Below are 24726 nucleotides of genomic sequence, written 5' to 3' on the forward strand. Positions count from 1 at the left end.
AGCCAGTGCACACTTGTCCTCTAAGATTGCTAAAGTTGAAGACAGTATTCTTTATAGCAATCACATCAGCTTGCTGCTGGAATGAGCTGGAAGCACTTTGTGTCCAGTCACCATCTTTCTGGATAAGCTGCTGCTACGGACCAAGGTGGTGTTCCTCCCTAAAGTTATTCGCTTTCACATTGGGCAGTCTATCATTATGCCGGCCTTCTATGCCCTCCTCGCCTATCCAAAGAGGAAGAAAGAGTTGATCACTTAGGCCCAAAGAGCGCTCTGACTTCCTACATTGATCTCACCAGCAGCAGTCGGGTGGACAATCATCTTTTCAATGGGTTTTGTGGAACAAAGGAGGGCAAAGCTTTGCAGAAAGTGACAATTTACAGATGGATAACAATCTGCTACAGGTGGGACAAGAAATGGCTTTTGGAAAATCTATGGGCTCATTGCACTAGATCTAAGGCTGGCATCGCTGTGCTGGTGTGCGGAGTGCTGGACTTGAACACATGCCAGGGTACTATGTTAGCTCTAGTTCACACAGCACTACTGCATGGATAGTCTGATCCAGCAGGAGAAGCATTTTGACTGTTTAGTCCTACAGGATTTTCTGGTCTGAGCCATTCCACAGACCCCACCTGGTTAGAAACTGCTTTAGAATCTATTCAAAAGGGGAGGGATCTGCAGTTAGAATTATCTATCAGAATAACAGGTTATTTACCATTGGTAACACTCTTTCTGGTGGATACTCTTAGTTGAATATTCTTGACTGACCCACCCTTGTTCTGTGGTATGGGCTCTTTGGGTCTATATTAAAAAGATCCCAGTCTAGAGAACTGCACATTAGCACAATCGGTTTCCTGAGGCCTCTGTGTCCAACAGGGTAGACAGATTGCAGAAACTGACGTCTATGTGTGGAGGTGGTGTTTATATTGTGATCTCAACATTACTTATGATGGTTGAGGAGGGGGGTATGTGGGGGAACAGACCTTGGTCGGAACAGCAGGATGCCACCTACCGATTCACTAGAAAATTGCTGCTAAAAGTCTCCAGATCCAGTCTGGCACCTGAGGGTATTTGCAAGGTGAGGAATCTGCACTTAGATAGAATATCCACCACAAAGCGCATTACTGTAGGTAAGTAACTTGTTACTCATGGCGACTGGTCTTAATGGTCAGGTGAGCAAGTATAAAGGGAATCCTCCTTCCGGAGCTCCAATTTCCATGTCTAAGGAACTCCTTAAAAGGGAGATTGAATAGGAAAACACTCAAACCAAAAACTGTGCGGTTCCTGTTTGACTTTGATCCATGATATTTAAGTAAGGTACACTCAACAGAGAGGCATAGCGAAAAGCCTCTTTGCAGTGGTCTGCTGAATGGATTCACAAACTGAAATCCAGGAGGCTGCCAACAACTCGAGGGCTGTATACTCTGAGAAGGGGGCTATGTTGCTGGTTAAAATTATGGATTTGCTACCTCCAAGATCTGTTTCCTCCACAGCCTATTGCTCCTGACTGTAATTCTCCCACAAGACCTGTTTATCTGTTCTGACTCAGAGGACACTCCTTGTACTCCCACCACTAAGACCATGCACTGCTCCTGATGGAGGTACTCTCATGACTCTGAGCGGGAGAACATACTTTCCTAGCAGATCGCGGTCTAGACATTAAGATAGATGTCTCATTGTTCCACTCTCCTTAGGAGATCTTGCTCTTTCAGAACAAGACTGTATTCTTTTTTTTTTAATCTTCTAATCATGAGCCATAAGATATTCTCCCCCCTTAGAGGTTTAGCCACCAGTCAGAATTTCACACATTGAGAACATCAACACTTGCAGGAACTCTTCAACAGAGGTGCCAATAATCTCCCTTTGCTTTCCATCACCTCAACAACTTCAGTAACATTCGAGACATTCCATCAAAAATCTTCAGGATCCATCCTACTACCTCCAGGTTTGATGAAAACCATTTTCGGCTTCTTCTCCCAGAAATTCTGCTCCATCTTGACTTCAGAGAAATGCAAACACCCCTCCACCCCCCACAAATAGAGCGAGACACTTCGTTTCTATGGTATGATGATTCGCCAGACTCTGGTAACTGCCTAAGAAAGTAATCACTTCGGCTAGGAGGTAAGGAAAATGTCTGGCACAACCCAATAATGATTAAAACTATCAGTGCCACAGGCTCTTTGGGTAGATACAACAGGTCCATATGGGATTCGCTGCCTTGTGACAGACTAGATAATTCCTTGGAAATGCTAAATAAAGGTAACATCGAATCCAATCATATTATTAATGCTTCTGTAATGGCAGCAAAAGCAGCAGTTAGGAGGTCATCCGCTTTCGGCAATCCCAGAAACACCCTCCTACAGGTAGCACACAGTGACTCCTCATTCCCTCTTTTCCGTTAACCGTTCTGGCAGATGGACACATTTCAAAACACCTGGAAGAGTAGTTGCAAATCTCAAAATTCAAATGGGCTCTGCATATTGCGCAACATGTGTAGTATCTCAGGTTCAAAGCCCCTGCGCTTTCAATACATCTAAAAAGGTTTGAACCAATATCTTCTGGACAAATCTCTGTAGAAGGACATCACTATCCTTCAGAAGAATGCATGAAAAAGCTTCCTTCTCCCCCTAAAAGGAATGCAAATGTATTCCCACTACTTTCTTGTGAAAAAAAGGCCCCCAAACAGGAGTTCAGCTCCATTTTATATCTCAATATGGCAAATAAATGAATAAGGATTTCAGAAAGCTGATGCACATCAAATCTACCTTCAGTTAAATCAAGGAGATTTTCTACACATCACAGTTCTTCAGATAACCTTCCACATTCCTATTTCAAAAAGCATAGAAAGTTCCAGTTTCTTTAAGGGATTGATTACTGCGATACAAGGTCATTGAATTCGTCCTCAAGTCGCACTTCATGGCTACATCACTGGCTGGTCAAAGCCTCAAACATGTGCGAGATCAACTCTCTCATTCATGTCAAAAGAACTTGTTTTTAACCCTATGCCAGGGACCACACACAATAAAGAATTTGGTACCCAGGAGGTAGTTTTAACTTTTCACTCTCACAGTATCCACTACTCACAAAAAGGAAACTCAACAAAAAAAACAGCTCCACTGTAATCGGGCATCGAAGCACACCTAGGAGGCACTTGGAATTTCTGGGTGGGACCGCGATGATGAAGCATGCCACGAACTAGGTTGGTGTGTGAGGGTTCTGCTTCAAACCAAATGGGTTTCCTGCAAGTGAGACTTTTTTCTGATGACTGGGTTATTTAAAGCTTACCCATGAGACATACACCATGTTCATTCAGTAATCACAAAGTGGTCCAGCAAATGCACCGGAAGTTTATCCAGAAAAAGCTATCATAGATTTTCTTGTTAATCAATCCATTTCTTTACCTACTTTCTTTCATAATGTGGCTTCCTCAGCAGAAACACCTGTCCATACATTAGATATGTGGAGAATAGTTAGATTTTATTTAGACAAAAAAAAGTTCTGAGAAAAAACAAAAATGGACATGTTTGGCTACTTCAAAGCTGTTGACCTCTCAGTGGATCTTTTCTTGCATATTTTTATTCTATGACAAAGTTAAGTCTTTGTCTGGTAGATCAAAAGCTCACTCCTCTGAGTAAAGTTGCGACTGCTGCATTATTGAGGAGTATATTCTTGTGGAGATTTGTTAGTGTGGGACCTGCAGGTCTGTGGATACATTTACAAGCCGTTGCTGTCAATTCAGAGTCTAGAACATATATCCTAATAAGGCAAGCCCCTCTAAAGAACCTCTATACTTAGTCCATCATTTTTCCTGATCATGTCCACCATCTTTGGGGATAGGCCAGCATTGTATTGAGTACTTGTGATTTTTGATTGAAATCCACTGAAGAAGAAATAGGCACCTTTAATCATATTTCTCTTTCAGTGCAATCTCCATTGAAACCATAAGCAACCACCAGTCCACGCCATTGGAAATAATCATACTGTCTGGTCGCATTTTTCTGGGCCTCTGTTGAAAAAGAACTGTTGCTGATAGGATATGAAGGGATACTGGAGGATTGAGATTCCCTAAAGTTGCAGTGGCGGTTTCCCAGCTTTATATGTCGAGAGCTATACAGCTACATTGCCCTAGTGTTTCCCTTCATTTCCTTTAGAAAGAAAATGGGAAAGATTATTTTCTTGAAACCAACTTTATTTGGTAACTTTATATTGGAATGGACCTTTTTTTTAAGAAAACCAATGAAATTGGCAAATATAGTATTTTAATTGGTTGCTAAATTGTTTTTAAATAAATTTGGCTTTTCTAACTAAAAACTAAGAATAGTTTGTAACTTCTTTAAAATGACCCGGGATCCCACCTGTGAGCCAGATTCAGACTCACACACACTAAAGAAAGCTCATATAGTCAGCGTTCGGGATCCAAACTCTGACTTCACCATCTGATACAGATCCAGTGCAGGCTCTGGAGCTGATGCACCCTGAGTTTCCACAGCCAGTGTCAACTCTGCTGAACGATGATGAGGAGGCAGATCATTTGTTCCATCCACATAATACTGATGCTGGTCTATACATTAATTTACATTACTTTAGTGACTTGGATCCCTTACCTGAATCCACTCCGTCACTTGTGGAGCTCCCGACGGAGGAAAGCGGCTCATTTGCAGTAGTAGTAGTTCAGATAGCAGATGTTTTGGACTTGGTACTCCTAACTAGAAAGACCAAGGCATAATCCCTTACAGAGATATTTAATCCGGAGCCCTTTTTGCTATTCTGTCAGGCCTTTGTTGACCCAGTCTTGACGACTTGGCGGAAATCCTTTTTGGTCCAAGTGGCGAGGATCCCTATCACTAGGTACCTTAGGCCAGCACTGGGGGACTTTGCATTTTTTTGACACAGCACCCTACCCCCAGGTAGCCTTGTTCTGCATGCTTCTACTCATACGGTCAAGCCAAACCCCTTTCTATCCACTCAACCAGACAGGTAGTCAAAAGTTGTTGGTTGAATGGACAGGAACATTTATATTCAGGAAGTTTAGAGCTGTGTTCTTCGAATGCCTCTGTGCATTCAGGCCCACTATTGTCACACACCCTCAGAGATGCGCTTCATGAGGTTTTCCCTGCGCAGATGGAGGACATTCATAACTCCTTTCACTGACTTTTTTTAGGGTGGCCAAGATACAGCCAAGCTTGATTTTACAATTTGACCTGGGTGCCACTATATTGATTGCCTGTGCTGTGGGTACCAGCATCACTGTTAGAAGATAAACCTGGAAAATTGCTCACCAGATTTTTGGGGAAATGTCCTGGCTTCTTTAATGGATTTCCCTCTTGAGGGTGCCAGACCATTTAAAGAAAAGACCTATTTCACCCTAGAGTATTCTAAAATAGTGTGGAACCACATACCCTCTGTCAAGAGGTGTTGAGGTTGTGGCGCTTGCTGATCCTTCAGGGGATTTCCATGAAGGTAAGTCATCTTGCAGGATCCATCAATATCAGAGCAGATTAACTCAATATGTGGAATCTTGACGACCTTCAGAGACATCAACACCCAGAGGTTGCAAAGGGCACGTGCTTTGAAAGACATTTTTGCTACATCCGAAAATGTTAAGTATCCAGCGTTTAGCCCTCTAGTTTTCCCCTCGAAGGGGGAGGGGCGGGCAGATCTATAGGTATGCCTTCAGTCGATGTTGGGACTTTGGCCTTCTGTACACCTTTACCCCTACCGGTCTTCCAGCTGGTCCAGATGGAAGTCTGGCAGGAATCCGTACAGTTAATTATGGTGGTTCCTGATTACATTTGGATGGTCTAGTTCGCATAACTCCCGAGCATGAGTCTTTACTTCAAATTTCTTTGAATGGGAACCTGCTGTCCCAGGATCAGGATAGTGCTACTCCTGACAATCCCCAATCTGTTCTATCATGCATGGAGATTGAGCTGCATAGAATGAGCAGTTTGGAATTTCCAACAGAAATAGTGGGTATCTTTCTGGCTGAACATTGGTCTTCTCTCAAGTAAATATATTCAGGCCATTTTACTAAATCTGGCACCTGGTGTGAGGATAATGTAGCTTGATCCCCTGCGAGTAGTCTGATATTCTTGTATTTGTTTTTTCGGCTCTGCAAAGTTTTGCTATACTTGGTTAAGTTACTCCTTTGTCCTTTGTTTCTCTCATCAGCCCTTTTTATTCCAAACTTCTATTTTTATGCATTTCTTGAAAGAGTTTTGATATATTACTAGTCCTGCTCCCTTTATTATGCCACAGCAGGACCTCACTCTAGTCCTAACTTCCCAAATGTGTGCTCCCTCTGAGCCTCTTCATAGCTGTACTATAAAACCTTTGGCCTTAAAAAATGTGTTTCTCATTTGACTTGGTATTGCACCACAGAGCTGCAGCCTTGTACTCTGTCTCCGCATACTACAGTTTTTCATCCTGACAAGCTGGTGCTTACAACTGTTGTCTCTTCTCCTGAACATGGTGTCACCTTTCCATGCGTGGTAGTCTGTCAGTCTTATGCTCTTTTCTCTGCTACATCGGTATAAAGATGAGAAGAGGTTGCAACGGTGGAACTCTACGCAAGCCATTAGCTTATATTTGTAGAACGATGGAGAGCCATGTCGATGATCCGCTGTTTGTGGAGTTCACTGGTGAGAGAAAAGAATATTCGGCCCAGCAGCAAACCTTAACTTGATAGAATGTCATTTACATCAAACTACATTACACCTTGGCCAAGAAGGAACCTCAAGAGGTCCTGAAGGTTCATTCTACTCGAGCCAAAAATCTACGGCCCTGTCACACATTGGCATTTGTCCATACTGTGACCAGACTTTTTCTTTTGCCATCATGTCTGAATGAAGAATCATTTTGCCCACTGATCCTGTTTTAAGTGACTCCTCACTCATCTCCTCAAAGGAGGCTTTGCTTTGGTACTGATTTACAAAGGGATAAACCTGCAGTTAGAATTATCCATTACAAGATGTTATCTTTGGTTATTCTGTTTCTGGTGGATGTTCGATCTAACTGCAAATTCCTCAACGCCCACCATCTCTGCATTCTTTGGAGTGGACTTTGGGGAATTAGTAAGGTTTGTAGTTCGTTTTTGCACCCTGCTGTCACAACTTCAATCTTGTCAGCCACACTCAGCTTTTGAGGGCACTGAGAAAAGAAATAGACAAAATTATGAAAGCGTCCAGGAGTTGCGCCTATATGCTGCCATGGGTCTGCATGTCTGCAGGCTGGAAGGATGAAAAATCACAAGGTAGAGAAGCCACCCAAAAAAGCATTAAACAAGTAAATAACGTATCTCTCTTAAAGAGGGTGTGAGGACAGTATAGTATTTGAGGTTAAGGAAGAGAGGTTTTGCAGCATGAATCCTTTTCTGGATTCCCATGCTATGCATTATTCTGCCATCTAGTGATTGGGTGTGGAATTGTTCTTGTTTAGGCTTATTTTGTACATTTGTTTTTTTTTACTGGTTGTTCATGTGTGACGCCAAACAGCGCCACGGAAGTTCTGAGAACTGAAAAGAACTGAGAAAAGCGATGACAAGAGGAGGAGAATCCTTTATCCCGACAAGGGACCCTGTTGGTAAGAATCACATGGTCTGAGAATGAAGAGTGGAGAGGCAGATAATGGTCATGGATAACACCCCTTTTAAATCTGCCCCAGCTGACACCACAAGTTTGCCCAAATAGACCCCCACGACTTCTGCAACCTTTGTTTCCCAAAAGACCACATTGACAATCTGCGAGGGCTGCACAGTTTGTTCCCAGGACTCTCAAGGTACATAGACCGAGGGTAAAGCACTACACCATGGCCAGCACTCACATTGAAGGACCTCCGCTTATCCAGTTACAAAGAGGAGAACGTCGAGGAGGCTGAAACAGTTTGTGGAGAAGATTCTGATGCCGAGATCCACGCAGCCGAAGCAGAAGAGAGGAGAGCAGCAAAATAGGCAGCGAAGGACACTGAAAAGAATGTCGATTGTAACTAAACCACCGAAAGGTTCAGACACAAAGTCCTTGGAAAATAAGGCCCCAAAAGGCATCCTCTGCTTCGAAGCACTCATCGACCGAAGGTCAGCCAAATCAAAAAGAGCCACACTGATCCCGACCAAGGGAGGCAAAACACAGTTAAAACCCTCGACACAACCATTCAAGAGAGACAAGAGCGAGATTTCCGATTCGGTGGATCTGTCGCTGCCAAAAAAGAGACCGTCTCCGAACAAAAAGCACTCATGGTTGAATGCATGAAGAGAAGGATCAAGGCTAAAATGACCGCCCTCCAGCAGAGGAAGGCGTTCAACAACTCCTTGAGGGATTTCCATATTCCCGCAAAGCCTTCGATGACCACTGAAGCCAAGGACCAGTCTGGTATGGAGGCACCGGCTACCCCAGAACCTCATGAAGAGGAGCAAGAAAAGTTCTATGAAGTCGAGGAGGTCGAAGACACAACAGAGCTTGACGACCAAAACTAGTTTGAGGAGACGTGGCACGACCTCGAAGCAGAGTCATCGGAGGAGGGGGTAGACAGCTACCCTTCACGGCCATCTCCACCGTACGACCTGCCCCTCTACAACAACCTCATCGAGAGGGCTGCAGAGATATATGGCGTACAACTAGAGGAGGTAAAAAGGGATTCAGGTTTTCTAGCATACTAGACCAAGGGAAGGAGGTCTTCAGTGACCCTGCCACTGCAAGAGCTGTAACACCAACAGTGGAAAAGAAGTACAAGCCTTCTACTCAGGTCCCTAAATACATTAAGGGAAATATTCCAGCGGATTCCATTGTGACAACCGCTAGGAAGAGAAACAATGCCTCCACATCCACTGGCCCACCACCAGAAAGAGAGAGTAAGAGACTGGACTTGGTGGGAAGAAAGATGGAAAGAGAAGCTGCAACTCAATGGAGGATTGCTAACTCCAATGCTATCTTGAACCGATACGACCACCAACAATGGGACGAAATGGAGTACCTCATGCAATACCTCCCAGAGGAGTACAGTAAAAAGGGCCACAGCAGTAATGCAAGAAGGAAAGAAAATTGCTAATACCTGCCTCAAGTCAGCACTGGATGCAGCAGATACTTCCAGCAGGCAGATGTGCATAGGAACAACATTAAGATGACGCTTAGAGTATGGCTTAGAGTATCAGGTTTCAAACCAGAGGTGCAAGTCTGTCATCAATATGCCATGCACAGGCAATGCCCTATTTGGACAGGGGTTGGATGATGCCCTTCAACAATTTAAAAAGGATAACAATATGGAAAAGGCAATGGGGGGCACTGCAATTTAGGGGTTCCCTCAAGAGAGGAGAAACTGCAACCAGGAAACCCGCTGGCAGAGCTCCCTTCACTTCTGGGCAACATGCAGCCACAAGGCAGCACACACCATGCCATGCAGCATACATCATGCCAGCAGTGTCAATGCCCTGCAAGACTGTCCTTTTAAGGTAGAGGAAGGGGAGGAGCCCAACCTCCTAGAGGGAAGGATCAACAGGCAAGTGACTTGTACAGCATCCCACCCCCCCCCCCCCCCCACGAAACATCTGTGAGAGGCAGGATAAGGGATTACCCCCAAGCGTGGGAAAAGATTACCTCGGACAATTGCGTTTTAAACATAATACGTCACAATACTGCATAGAACTACTCAAGGAGCCACCACAAATACCCCCAAAACCAATGACATTTCATGGAAAAGAGATCATTCAACACAGAAAGGAATTCAAAGAACTCTTAGAAAAGAGAGCCATAGAAAAGATGCCAGCAAGGGAAACAAACAAGGGAAACTATTCACCCTATTTTCCGGTGTCACAGCAAGAGCTGACTTTGAGGCTATTCCTAGCCCTCAAATTCCTAAACGAGTTCATCCGTACACAACACTTCAAGATGACAACATTTCAAGTAGCAGTGCCACTCCTAAGGAAGGGGGATTACATGGCCACCCTAAAGGATGCTTATCTACACATACCTATGAACCAAAAGCCCCAAAAATACCTCAGATTTGTACTGGACTAGCAGTGTGTACCAATTCAGGGTGCTGCCACTTGGCATAAAGTCAGCCACAAGAGGCTTCACAAAGTGCTTTGCAGTGGTAGCAGCCCATCTAAGAAGATGAGAAATACATGTCTTCCTGTACTAGTTAGTAAAAGCACAATCAAAAGAAAGATGGATCTGAAAGAAACACGTAGTGATAGAGTCCTTACCTTAGAATTACTCCCAGGCGTCAGACTGGATCCGGAAAGTTGACGTCAGCAGTACCCCTGCGCGTCCGAAGGTAGAGTTGTGCGGCTCCGCGTTCGTCGTCGGTGTTGTCATCGCCGAGATGACGTCGCGGCAGCTACTTAGAAGCTGCCCTCGTGCGCTGACGTCAGTTCTTTCTTTTTTCGCACCAGCAAGCGCAGATCCAGAGAGAGCAGTACCCCCAGTCACTTTATGACTGAGTTTTTCGAGGCCTTTTTGTCTCTGTTTTTCGAGTCAATTAACTCCTTGTGCCGTAGGGATCCCCGGTATTTAGTCCTGCGGGGACTCTCATCGCCGGGCCATGGAGCCGAAGACTTTGCGGGAGCGGTCCTGAAAGTTGCTTGAAGTCCGGCAGTTGTCTCCGCGCCGCTCAAGGTCCCAGTCCTGTGGGAGGTCGAGGGACCGGTCGCGAATCCATCACCATCGTTCTTCGGGATCCAAGTCTTCGCACTCGGGTCAGGTCAGGTTAGGTTAGGCTAAGCATCACAAGAAGTCGAAGATTCGCCATCGCTCTCTGACTTCACCTCGCGTGACGCTGCAGTCGCCGTCGGCCTACCCGCCCTTCCCGGGTCCGTCGGCGACTCCGGCCCCGCTGCAGGAATTGGTCAGCCATGGCCTCCCTCTTTAGGCCGTCGGGCCTCGGGCCCGACGGGAGGCCCTCGCTCTGCACTGTCAGTGGCTCCGGCATCGCTGTCTGCTCTGGCGCCGCAGGGCCCCCAAGGATCCAGGCCTGGATCCCGGTCGACGCCGGTTGACCTCGTGACACCGCCACCGGCGTCGACCCCGCCGGCACCACCAGGACGTCGCCCGTGCCCCTGGACATCATCGTCCCCGGTTTCAGCCCTGATGTGGACACGACGCCGAAACTGCGTCGCTTGAAGGCTTGACGCCGATTCCGACGCCGATGGGGCCTTTCTACCCCTATGTCCAGCCTCCTTATTTTCGGCCTGTTCATCAGCCTTCGGAGGAAGGGGAGAACTGGGAGGGGTCTGAGGACCCTCTCACAGCACAGTGTGAGTTTGACCCGGACTGGTTAGAGGAACTGTGGAATGCCAGTGGTCTTGATACCCCTCATGACCTTGCCATGGTAACTCCTCCTACCGTGGCTACGGAGGAGGGTGCGAGTTATGCAGTGGTGTTGCGTAAGGCGGCCGAGGCTCTCCACCTCGAACTCCGTACTGTGGCCGTCAGGACTAACCTCCGGACAGAAGTGCTTAAGCCGGCAGCTACCTCTGCGGAGCCATGGCTGACCTTTAATGATGTGCTTTCAGACGTTCTTTTGGGCACCTGGGCCAGGCCCAGCACAGGGGCACGTGTGGATAGGAACGTGGCCCGACGCCATCGCCCGGCCCCGGGCGACCCCATTTTCCTTTCTCAGCACCCCACCCCTGAGAGCTTGATTGTCCAAGCCTCTGCCTCCCCAAGCGCATTCCCTTCGCACCCCCGGACAGGGAATCCAAGAAACTGGAACAGTTCGGTAAGCAGAGTTTTTCTTCCGCCAGTTCAGGCTGCGGTCTGTGAACACTGCATGCCTCTTGGGCTGTTATTCCCACTCTGTGTGGGATACGGTGGCGCAAGTGCTGCCTCAGTGTCTGGATGAGTCCCAGACAGTGCTCTCTCAAACTATTGCTGAAGGGAGAGATGCAGCAAAGTTTATGATTCGATGTGGCCTTGACACCGCCGACTCGCTGGGCAGGGCGATTTCCACGACCGTGGCGCTCCATCGCCACGCCTGGCTGAGGACTACTGGTTTCTCTGGGGATGTCCAGAACACCCTGATGGACATGCCCTTTGATGGCATTCACCTTTTTGGCAATAAAGCAGACAGTGCGTTGAAGCGTTTTAAGGACTCGTGGGCTACTGCCAAGTCCTTGGGTCTTTCCGCCATGCACCCTCCTCCACCTTCTGCTTTTCGCTCCTTTCGTGGCCCCGGAAGGGGCGCCCGACACTTTCGCTTCAGAGCCACAGGCCTGCGCAGCAATAGTCTCAACGTGGACGTGGAACCCACCGAGGAGGGTCAGGGGGCCTGCGGGCGGGTCAGTCCACCTCCACCCCGGCCACCACTGCCTCCAAACCTTCCTAGTCCAGTCTTTTAGGCCCATCAAACGCCAGTGGGCGGCAGGATTTGCCATCACCTCCCCCACTGGTGCACCATCACTTCGTACAGGTGGGTTTTACAAATAGTCCGAAGGGGCTACTCCCTCCCCTTCGAGACTACCCCTCCAGCCATGCCACCCCAGTACCACCGCATGTCCACCGCATGCCGGGGATCACTTGGCCAACAGGAAGTCGCGACCCTTTTGGCCAAGGGGGCCATCGAGCGCGTTCCTGCACCAGAAGTAAGTCGTGGTTGTTATTCCCACTACTTTCTGGTGCCCAAGAAGGACAAGGGCCTGCGTCCTATCTTGGACCTCAGGGATGTCAATCGCTTCCTCCGGAAGGGGAAGTTCAAGATGTTAACTCTGGCTCAGGTCTTGACTGCCCTGGAGACTGGATGGTAGCGTTGGACCTGCAGGATGCACATTTCCACATTCCCGTCCTGCCGGCCCACAGGCGTTAACCTGTGATTCATGGTAGGCCACGAGCACTTTCAGTTGACCGTGCTCCACGTTAGCCTTACCAGCGTCCCTCGGGTGTTCACGAAATTGATGGCGGTGGTCGCAGCTCATCTGCGCAGATCAGGGGATCCAGTCTTCCCCTATCTCGACGACTGGCTGTTGAAGGCGGGCTCGCCCCGGACAGTCGTCTCCCACCTCCAGACTACGGCCGACCTCCTGCATTTGCTGGGATTCTCCATCAATGTGCCGAAGTCACACCTGACTCCCTCTCAGAAGCTCCTCTTCATCAGAGCGGTTCTGGATACGACGCACTTTCAGGCCTATCCTCTGGAACGGCAAGCCCAAGATATTCGGGCTATTATTCCGATCTTTCAGCCTCTATCCTGGGTTTCGGTCAGGATGACCCTGAGGCTGCTGGGCCTCATGGCCTCCTGCATCCTGCTACTCACTCATGCCAGATGGCATATGGGGGCTCTGTAGTGGGACCTGAAGTTCCAGTGGGCGCAGCATCAGGAAAACAGGTCGATTATGTCCAGTTCTCGGAGGGCACTGCACAGCAGCTTCAGTGGTGGCTCACGAACCGGCATTGGGTCAATGGCAGATCCCTCTCCCTTCCCCAACTGGAGCACACAGTGGTGAGGGATGCGTCCCTCCTGGGATGGGGGGGAGGGGCCACATGGGAGAGGCGGAGATCAGAGGCCTCTGGTCTCCGGCGGAGTCCAGGCTCCATATCAACCTTCTGGAGCTTTGAGCAATCTGACTTGCACTGAAGGCATTCCTTCCTCTGTCAAGGGGAGAGTAGTGCAGGTGTTCACAGACAAAACTACCGCCATGTGGTACTGCAACAAACAGGGTGGGGTGGAGTCGTGGACCCTATGGCAGGAGGCTCTGCGCCTCTGGACATGGCTGGAACATCAGGGCATTTGCCTGGTGGTTCAACACCTGTCAGGTTCACTGAACACCAGGGTGGACGAACTCAGTTGCAGGTGCATGATGGATCATGAATGGCGTCTTCACTCGGACGTGGCGCAAGGTCTCTTTCAACAGTGGGGAGAGCCTTGGTTAGATCTATTCGCCACCAAAGAGAACGCGCAATGTCCGCAGTTCTGCGCGTTGGAATTTCCAAGGCAGCACTCACTAGGCGACGCTTTTCGCCACGAGTGGAGTTGCGGTCTGTTGTATGCCTTTCCCCTATACCACTTCTGCCCAGAGCGCTGAAGATCAGTCGCGACCAGGCCCAAGTCATTCTTGTAGCTCCGGACTGGGCTCGAAGAGTTTGGTATCCCGAGCTACTCAGTATGACCATCGATCCCCCGATCCGACTTCCTCTTCAAGAGGATCTTCTGTCGCAGCAGCAGAGGACGGTCCTCCACCCAAACCTGTCCAGTCTCCACCTCTTTGCATGGAGATTGAGCGGCGGCAGTTGATCCCTATCGAATTGCCTCCTGAAGTCTGTGATGTCATTCTGGCAGCCAGGCAGCCCTCCACTAAGTTGGTATACGCCTGCAGGTGAAACAAATTTGTGGCATGGTGCACAGCAAAGGCTGTGGATCCCCTTTCTGCCCCTCTTTCAGAAGTCCTACTGTTCCTTCTTTCTTTGTCCCAGCAGGGCTCTGCTCTGGGCACTATCAAGGGCTACCTTTTTGCTATTTCGGCCTTTCTCAGGCTCCTTTATCAGCCCTCTCTTTTCAAGTCCCCTGTTGTAAATAGATTCCTCAAGGGCATTCCTCATCATTTCCCTCCTATTCCCTTCGTAATGCCACAGTGGGACTTGAACCTGGTTCTTACTTACTTGATGTGCGCTCCGTTTGAGCCTCTTCACAACTGTCTTTTTCGTTTGTTAACTCTGAAGACTACTTTCCTGGTTGCCATCACCTCTGCTAGGAGAGTGAGTGAGCTCTAGGCTCTTTCTTGTAAACCTCCTTTTCTGTCTGCCCATCCGGGCAAGGTTGTGCTCAGAACACGTCCATCCTTTCTTCCAAAGGCTGGCACTGCCTTTCACATCGGGCAGACCATCCCTTTGCCCACCTTCTTTCCGTCTCCGCACACTTTCAGAGAGGAAGAGAGGCTCCACCGTCTGGACCCAATACGTGCGCTCTCATTTTATCTCAATCGCACACAACAGTTCCGGGTGAATGACCAGCTCTTTGTTGGCTACGTAGGCACCAAGAAAGGTTGGCCCTTACACAAGCGGACTATCTCCCGATGGGTCGTCTTGTGTATAAAAGCCTGTTATTCTCTGGCGAAGAAGGAGCCGCCAGTGGGGCTGCACGCACATTCCACCAGGGCGACAGCTGCCACTATTGCATTGGGGCGTGGTGTCCCCTTACAAGACATCTGTCAGGCAGCTACATGGTCCTCGTTGCGCACTTTTACTAAGCACTATTGCCTGGACAGCCAAGTCCGGAGAGACGGCTTCCTTGGGCGTTCTGTTCTCCGAGACTTCCTGGTGTTATCTTGGTTCACAGACCCACTACCGGGGTTGGTATTGCTGGGGTATCTATTCTAAAGTGAGGAATCTATCACTATTTATTTCTTTCAGATGAACAAGGCACTTACCTTCGGTAACGATATATCTGTAAGAAACATTAGTTAGTGATAGATTCCTTACCGCTTCACACATCCTCCCCGTTCTGCAAACTGTTTTCTTGCGTTGTCATCCCCTTCAGGGCCCTAGTTTCAATGCACCAGTGGTCAGTATCTTGCATGGCTCTGCGTTCCTGGGGTGGAAAGTAGTGTACAGAACTAACGTCAGCGCACGAGGGCGGCGTCTAAGTAGCTGCCACGACGTCCTCTCGATGCCAACGACTGACGCGGATCCGCACGACGCCACCTTCCGACGCGCAGGGGTACTGCTGACGAAAACTTTCCGGATCCAGTCTGACGCCTTGGGGTAATTCTAAGGTAAGGAATCTATCACGAACTAATGTTTCTTACAGATATATCATTTCGGAAGGTAAGTAACTTGTTCCCCAGGGACATACAGTGATGCCACAATACACCGCCTTGGTTTCACTATAAATCACAAGAAATCATCACCACAACTGGAACAGGTAAAGGTGTTCTGGGAGAAACATTAAATTCCAAGACAACACGAGCATATCCAGTCCGTAGGAGAGCAGAGGCAATCACAGAACAGTCTCTGCTTTACCAGAGGGATCGGTCTCTGACAGTGAGGACTATCATGATACTCTGGCATGATGGCATCATGCATCCCACTCATAACACATACTAGATTACACATGTGCCCCATCCAGGAATGGATCTCCAACAAATGGTCACAAGCTGCTGGGAGGATCTAGTGGTTATCACAGCAAAGGTAGAAAAGGAAATACAATGGTGGAAATCTCCAATCGTGAACATAGGGAAACCATTCAAGTAACCAGATCCCACGGTGGCCATAACAACGGATGCATCCCACATGAGTTTGTGAGCACACACAGGCAACCTGAAGGTACGAGGATTATGGAACTGCCCAGTGGTTGTAAAACACATCAATTACCAGGAGATGAAAACAGTATTCCTAGCCATGAAGGCTTTCCAATTGCAAATAACCGCTCAAACTGTACTCTACCAAACGGACTGCACAACAACCATGTTCTTTCTCAACAAACTGGGAGGAACAAAAACATTCACCCTGTCCAAACTAGCCCAGTAAATATATGTTGATGGGTGATCCAAAGACAAATCACACTGTAGACAGTCCACATACCAGGAAAAGAGAACGCGGAGGTGGACAGACTAAGCAGGCAGGACAGCACTTCCCACAAATGGGAGATGAAACAGGAAACACTGAAGAACTTCAAGGTCTGGGGAAGACCAAGAGTAGACCTGTTCGCAACAGCAAAAAAACACAAAATGCCAACACTTCGCCTTCAGGTTTCCACACCACCAGTCAGAGGGTTATGCCCTGTCAATAAACTAGTCAGGACGCCTTTCTACCGATTCCCCTGATCCCAAAGGTACTGGACAAAGCCAAACAACAAGGGACAAAGCTCATCCTCATAGCCCACAATGGGCCAAACAGACCTGGTACTCTGACCTACTAGAACTGTTCAAGGAGCAGATGGTCAGACTCAAAGCAAAGAAAGATCTACTATCAATGCAAGACGGGATAGTGTACCACCCGGAGCCAACCACACTCCGCCTAGTAGCATTGTTCCTGAGCATGTAGAATTTGGATATCTACAGCTTCTATCCAGGACAATGGAAATCCTAAAAGAAGCAAGGAAACCAAGCACAAGGAAGTATTACACAGCAAAATGTAAGAGATGCATTCACTGGTGCACAGATGACAGGAGAATGAAAAATGAGGACAGAACAGGAAATGGTACTAACACACCTCACATACCTGCTAGACAGAGGGCTAACCTACTTAATGTTAAAGGTATACCTAGCAGCAATAGTATCGTACACCAAGGGTATTTTAGGTTACAGTCTCTTCACATCACCAGTGGTAAAGAGTTTCTTGGAAGGTTCTAAAAGAGTTGCACCACCAAGATCGGTTCCAGCACCGTTGTGAAACTTGAACACTGTACTGACTCAGTTAATTGACGAAGCCTTTTGAGCCCATGCACAAGTCGGACCTAAGATCACTAGCTCTAAAGACAGCCTTTCTAAATGCGATCACATCGATTTGCAGAGTCTGTGAATTTCAAGCGTTAACGATAGAGGATCCATACCTACAGATCCACAGGGACACGGTCATCCTCAGAACTAACTCACACTTTCTACCCATGGTGATGGCCCAATAGCATGTCAACCAAAGCATACCGCTACCAACTTACTTCAAAGAACCAAAGACACAGCACGAAAGAGCCCTGTACACATTGGCTGTAAGGAGGGCTTTAATGTACTATCTACAGGAAACAAAAGGGTTTCATGAAGGAAACCAATTGTTTGTCTTCTTTGCCAGAGCAAGCAAAGGTTCACCCGTAACTAAAGCAACTATTGCAAGAGGGATCTTGGTAACAATACAAACTTGCTATTTGAGAACGGGGAAAACCCTATCTGTGCGCCCCAGAGAGCACTCAACAACGGAAAAATCTGCAACACTGTCATTCTTAGGAAACTTTCCCATTGCAGAGATTTGCTCAGCAGCTACATGGGGATCACCACACACAGAAGGTACTACAACACCTGTTTGCTAACAGAAAAGGATTCATGCTGCAAAACAAAATGGTTGGTTACCAGTAGGAGTTGTTTTGCAGCTTGAAGAGTTTACTGGATTGACATGAGACCGCCCGCTTCCCCAGAAATAGGACTTCAAGCAACCAGGTGAGAAAGAAAAGAAGTACAAAAAAAACAGGGAAAGGAATCCAAAGGTGGCGACTACGCACTGGCACTACCACGGAGCAGTCAGACGTCACATAGGGGATGGACATACCACCAAATGGTGTTATACGATGCCTACACAAAAACAAAAAAAGAGGATACCAGACCCAGCCAATAAATGGTGAAATATTTCACAGCATGTGAATCCAGAAAACTCTTCAAGCTGCAACACTGCTCCTACTGGTAAGTAACCATTTAATTCTGGTTTGGAATCAAGCAGTTAATACATGCTAGTACACATTGGTGCATCAATAGTGATTATCCAATATAAGGAGTCCACAGCCTAAGGCAGTGATTACTGTGTGTTCTTATAAATCGTAACAGCTTCAGGTGTACCCATGCAAAGTAGTGCACATTTCATACCTTAATAAACAACCCTCCAAGATAAAATGTAGCATCAGTAGTGAATCCAAATGTTGTTTCCTGATAGGAGCCTGGCCTCCTTTCTCGACCATAGTGTATTGACATGGTACAGTGTATATACAGGTAATTACCAACTCACTCACTGTGGCCTTTCTCCCTTTCTTCCTCCAGTTTTGGGACGGGTCCTAGAAGTGACAGATCTGCCAGAGGGGATCACCCGTGCAGAGGCGGACAAGCTCTTTACCCAACTCGCCATGGCTGGTGCCAAAATCCAGTGGCTCAAAGACTCTCAGGGGCGCTCCGGCGCAGGTGGTGACAACGGCACGTCAGAAAATGGCCGGCACATCAATGACCTTGCAGCCTTATACACCATTGTGGCGGTCTTCCCCAGCACCACTGCGGCCCAAAGCGCCTCCCTCAGACTCAACAGCGCAGTCAGCCGTTTTAAGCTGCGAATGGCCAAAAAGAGCTACGACTTAAGGATTCTGGAGCGGGCCAGCTCCCAATAACCAAGTGGCAGGGGGGAGGGTTTGGGTGAGGAAAAGGAGGAGATAAAGGGGGAAAAACACAAAAAACCCACAAAAAATGGAAAAAGCACACAAGACTTCGACAGACTATTTCTTCCATTCGTCACATCTTCCTTTGTCTGGTTCTTTCTCCTTCCTTCTCATCCCCCCTGCCAACCCACCGTTCCACCCGCCAGCGCCTATCCTGTCCCTCTCCTTTTTGTTTTGTAAATTTTTTTTGCTGCCTTGGCGCCTGAAAAGCGTTCTTATACATATATATGTATATATATATTTTTTGGTCTTTTTTCTGGATATATTTAAATAGACATAATTAAGAAAAGAAAAACAATTGATTTTTTTTTTTTGAGTGGAAGACTGTTCCTTTAAGCTGTCGTCCCCCTTGCGCACTCGTTCATTGTGTTTTTTTTTTTTTTTTTTTTTTTTTTTTTTTTGGTTTAGATTTGTGCAGGAGTAACGGGCAGTATTTAATTGCACATATGGGTATGTTCATTGTAAATTTTATTTAATCTGTTTTGTTTTTAAATATAAAAGAAGAAAAAATATTGTCTGTCAGTTTCAGGCGGTAAGGACTTTCCTGTATGGGCCAAGAGTTAAGTCTCCTGGGGGCATGCGGGCAGAGGGGCTACTTACACTAGGTTTCTGGGTAGAGTAATTGAGTACCAAATGGTGGTTAAAAAAAAAATCCCTAGGCAAATTGGTGGATGATTGTAATTTTTAATCTGTTTTTAAAGGTGGACTAAGGAAACTACGGGTAAGATGCTGAAAACGGTATGCAAGTTACAAATTGGGTTATTCAAACAGAAAGCTGCCAGAGATCAGCTAACTGCAACGTTTGTCAATTTTAGGAAGCCCTTTTGAGCTTGTACAAGAGATCCTGTGTACTAGCATGCTATGTATGCACACTACCAAGAGTAGACATTCATGTCATCACTTAACGTAGTTCAGTAACTCAGCTCTCGGAGTCTCAATCCTGCATGAAGGTGTGATATTGTGGTGAAGTGTGCTGTTGCAGTCTGTGAGGGCCACCAGTACTTTTGGAGCCTTAGCCGAGGAATTTTGAAACAGACTGAAAATGCATAACTTTTTTTAGATGGTTTCCAATCATAGGTACTTAAAGTTGACGCCATGAAACGTATGCCTTTTAACATCAGGAGTGCTTTGCAACACAATTGGTGGCTAGAAATAATGGCCCTGTAGGTCTAACTTTCATTATCAGTAAAATGTATAGAATTTCAGAAATACTTAAACATTTTTCTTTCTTTGCCATATTCCCTTATTTTTAGTTTGCACACATCATTGTGTGTAGGTATTTCTGCAAATGCATACAGTGCACACTGATGCAATTTGTAAAACATGAGCGTGAATCATGGCTCCATCCACTGGAAAGGTAGTGCTGCATTGTCATAGTTAAAAGAGTGCCAAGGGCAAGTCCATCTTGGTTTCCTCCTACTCGGTGTGCTGGATTATTTGGGCATCCTTGAGTTGAAGAGGCATTTTAACCCACTCTGGAGTTAGTCACTAAATTGTATCATCCAAAATATGCTGCTTTCAGTTTGGCCCTGCTGACCTTAAATCTCAACTTACCTCTCTTGAATCACAAATCTAACCAAAAATCCAAATACTGGAGTATCAGAGTTGTGTTGTCTTGGCATCAGGTCATTTTGACTTATTCATGTCTGTGTGTAAATTGATATCCCCAGTTACAGAAACATTCCAAATTAGAGGTTATTTTTGTGTCGGTTCTATTTCTAATGAATACAGCTTCTGCAGACTCATCTTGAAATATTTGCAGGCAGAAAATTGAATCCAGAATCTTTGAAAGGTTTCATTTCCTTGTCCATTTCCAATAGAGAAACTTGTTCCACAACCTGGGTATGTAGATTTCAGATTCAGGTGCAAGGGAATCTCCTCCCACTACTCTAAATGCAGCCCAGGTCTATTCAGCCCAGCCCTGACTCATCCAGGAAAGGCAGGACACGCCTCGACATCCCCCCCACCCCCGCCCAGTGGCTGTTTGAAGAGAATACGCGTCCCCAGCCTATGTCACTCCAAAGCCAGACTGTCAATCCACAAACCCAGCACAGGCACACAGGATGGCTAAGCAAGAAAATACCTACTTTCTAAAAGTGGGATTGTCAAACACAGAACATAAAAATCATCTTTACTAAAAGATGCATTTTTACATTCTGATTCCAGGCATACTAATTCCATTTCCCGATTTTATCCCAATGGGAAGTTATGCTTATAGGATGCTATAAGTAAAACTCACATTCTTTCCTATAGGACAGATAGCCTTGCAGTGGCGAAAAACAAAATACACTGTAATTCACCAACAGGACATGTCGCACACACCAGTACATGTCCTACCTTTAACGTACACAGCACCTTGCCCACAGGGGTACCCTGGGCCTGCTTTAGAGGTGACTTGTATGTTAGAAAAGGGAAGGTTAGGGCCTGGCAAGTGGGTACCCTTGCCAGGTCAACATGGCAGTTGCAAACTGCGCTTAGATCCTGCAGTGGCAGGTCTTAGATACCTTTTCAGGGCTACTCATGTGGGTGGCACAATCAGTGCTGCAGGCCCACTAGTAGCATTTGATTTACTGGCCCTGGCACACTCAGTGTACTTTACTAGGGGCTTATCAGTAAGCCAAATGTGCCAACATGGAAACACCAATCCATAATAACAATTTACAACAGAAGCACTTGCACTTTAACACTGAACAGCAGTGAGAAAGTGTGCAGAGACACTGAACCAGCAAAAGCGGGAGGTCAGAAAGCAAAAAGACATGGGAAACACGCCAAAAGATGCAAAGTTCAACACACGTCCCAAACAGCTGAAAGTAGGGAGAACTACCCAACCTCCTGGGAGTTCTCATCACTAAGGTGGAAGAACCTGCACAGACCATCAGCGTTGGCGTGTTCTGTGCCTGGGCGGTGTTCCACCGTAAAGTCCATTCCCTGTAGGGAGATGGACCACCTCAACAGTTTTGGGTTCTCACCCCTCATTTGCATCAACCATCTGAGGGGCCTTTGCTGTGTCTGAACTCGGTAGTGAGTCCCAAATAGGTAGGGTCTTGGCTTCTTCAGTGCCCCGACCACAGCAAAAGCTTCTCTTTCTATGGCACTCCACCTCTGTTCCCTGGGGAGTAGTGTCCTGCTAAGGAAGACTACAGGCTGGTCTAGGCCGGCTTCATTCAGTTGTGCGAGCACGGCTCCCACGCCATGCTCTGAAGCGTCAGTCTGCACTACGTATTCCTTGGAGAAATCTGGTGCCTTGAGCACGGGTGCCGTGCACATGGCTGCCTTTAGGGCTTCAAAAGCTTTCTGGCAGGATTCAGTCCAGATCACCTTCTTGGACTGCTTCCTGCAAGACAGTTCTGTTAAAGGGGCAACAATGGTGCCATAGCCCTTAACAAATCTCCTGTAGTAACCAGTGAGACCTGAGAATTCTCTCACCTCTGTCTGGGCCTTGTGGGGCTCCCAAGCCAGAATGGTGTAAATCTTGGGCTGTAAGGGTGCCACCTGGCCGCTTCCTTCCTGGTGTCCCAAGTACACCACAGAGCTCTTCCCGATCTGGCTCTTACTGGATTTGACCACAAGGCCTTCCCTCTGCAGAGCCTTCAACACTTCCCAGAGGTGCTGCAAGTATTCTTCCCAGCTGGAACTGAACACTGCAATGTCATCTAGGTAGACGGCACTGAAATCCTCCAGTTCAGCCAACACCTGGTTGACCAACCTCTGAAAGGTGGCAGGGGCATTCTACAACCCAAAGGGCATCACCCAGAATTGGTAATGCCCCTCTGGGGTTGAAAATGCTGACCTCTCCTTGGCCCCATCGGTTAAGGTAATCTGCCAGTACCCAGACTTCAAATCAAACATGTTGAGGAACTTGGCAGCTCCCAACCGATCAATGAGCTCATCAGCTCTGGGTATGGGGTTTGCATCAGTCCTGGTGACAGCATTGAGCACAAGGTAGTGCACACAAAACCACAGTTCTGGAGTGGGACCGGGTGTAGCGGCCTTGGGGGACCAAGACCATTGGGCTGGCCCAAGGACTATTGGAGGACTCCATCACCCCTAATGCCAACATCCTAGGGAACTCCGCTTTGATGCTGGCATGGACCCTGTCCGTCAACATGTAAATCTTAAGTTTTACAGGAGGGCTGTCACCAGTGTCCACGTCATGGGTACACCAGTGAGTAACATCTGGGTCAGAGAGAACAGTGTGACGAACGGGCCCAACAACTTGCGACAGTCACCCTGCTGCTCTGGGGTCAATGTAGGGGAGAGGACCACACCTTCCACTGACCCATCGTGCTCCTTGGACAGGAGGTCAAGGTTCACTCTCCTGTTCCACTCCATCATCTTTCGCCAAGAGCATGCTCACTTCGACCTCTCAAAGTGATGCTTGAGATGGTTCACATGGAGGACCCTCAAAGGCTTCCTGGGAGTCGGCAAATTCACCAGGTAGGTGACATCACTTTTGCGCTTCACCACCTCAAAAGGCCCAGTCCACTTGTCCTGCAAGGCACAAGGTTCCACTGGGGCCATGACCCACACTTTCGGGCTTGTAAGGAGCTCTGATAGACTTTGCACTATTTTTGACTGTGAAGGGGAAACGGAAAAATTATGTATTGTTTGGGGGGAATTGCTCATAGTTGCTGCTAACTTAGTTTAGGAAAAGTTTTTAATTGTTGAAGAAATCTTTTAAGAAAAAACTTGTTTTATTTTAGGGAACGTTTACTCTGCTGCTAATTTCGAGTGGGTATTGCATTTTGGGGTGTGTGAATCGCGCTCGCACTTTACTTTTGTTCGGGAAGCGTTTCGTCCATGGCGGCCATTTTGGATTTGCCACGCGCTGACGGAGGTCAGCGCTCCACTCGCTGCACGCCGCCCGTTCACTGCCTGCACTTAAAAGCCATGGCCCGGTCGCGCAGCAGACACGCGCAGCATTCGCGCCAATGCCGCGACGAAGGCGTGACAAAGGCAAGACCGTCTGCGACCGACCGGGACCAGGGGCCACGAGCTATGCCCTAATTGCCTCTCCCCATATGGACTTGATACTCTATTCCTCCAAAGAATTGATCGGATTACGTGGTAAAATGGGTATTGACTGTAATATACTCTGTCCCTCAGAGGAGAACACCGCATGTGCGTGCTGTAAGTACTGTTTCAGTACTCTGGAGTCGAGTATTCATGGTAATGGTAACATTGATGGTCTTACCTTCCAGCGAAAGTTCGGACATGTTTCAAGTAACAATAAAAGTTATAATTTTTGGAATATTAATTGTCGTTCTCTCCCCAAACATAAGGAAGAGATATTTGATTTTCTGAATAGTGAAAAACAGGATGCAATCTTTTTAACAGAAACTTGGCTAAATGCATGTTCAGGACCGGATGTGGCTATTGCTTTACCCGGAGGGGGGGGGGGGGGGGGGGGGGGGGGGTCTCTACTCCCTGATCTGTTAGCCCCTTTTTTACTTAAAATGGATAATTTTTCAATCCTGGGTCACTTAAACCTTCATCTGGAAAATGATGAATGTATTGCAAGTAGGACATTGATTGCTGATCTATCTGCAATGAATTTATCTCTTTGTAATAATGGCCCTACTCATATAGCCGGACATTTTTTGGACCCTATTTTTTCGAATTTGTCATATATTTATTGCCCTCCAGCACTCCCCCTATGTTGGTCAGATCATTTCGCTGTTAAAT

The 24726-nt window shown here is 47.3% G+C and overlaps 1 protein-coding gene across 4 annotated transcripts in view; it reads left to right on the forward strand.

The window, feature by feature from the left end:
• Window positions 1-19551, forward strand: part of R3HDM2 (R3H domain containing 2) — a 761481-nt gene extending 741930 nt beyond the window's left edge. For 3 of the 4 annotated variants that reach the window (XM_085654627.1, XM_085654622.1, XM_085654623.1), the window contains one exon: window positions 18656-19531. In XM_085654627.1, the coding sequence (XP_085510753.1) occupies window positions 18656-18993 (338 nt within the window). In that variant the 3' untranslated portion in view covers window positions 18994-19531. Of the gene's footprint in view, window positions 1-18655 lie in introns of all 4 variants that reach the window. The other variant, XM_085654624.1, reaches the window with a different exon arrangement.
• The last annotated feature ends 5175 nt before the right edge of the window (window positions 19552-24726 follow it).

The sequence above is a fragment of the Triturus cristatus genome, chromosome 4_1 (genome assembly GCF_964204655.1).
Source record: "Triturus cristatus chromosome 4_1, aTriCri1.1, whole genome shotgun sequence".
NCBI lineage: Eukaryota > Metazoa > Chordata > Amphibia > Caudata > Salamandridae > Triturus > Triturus cristatus.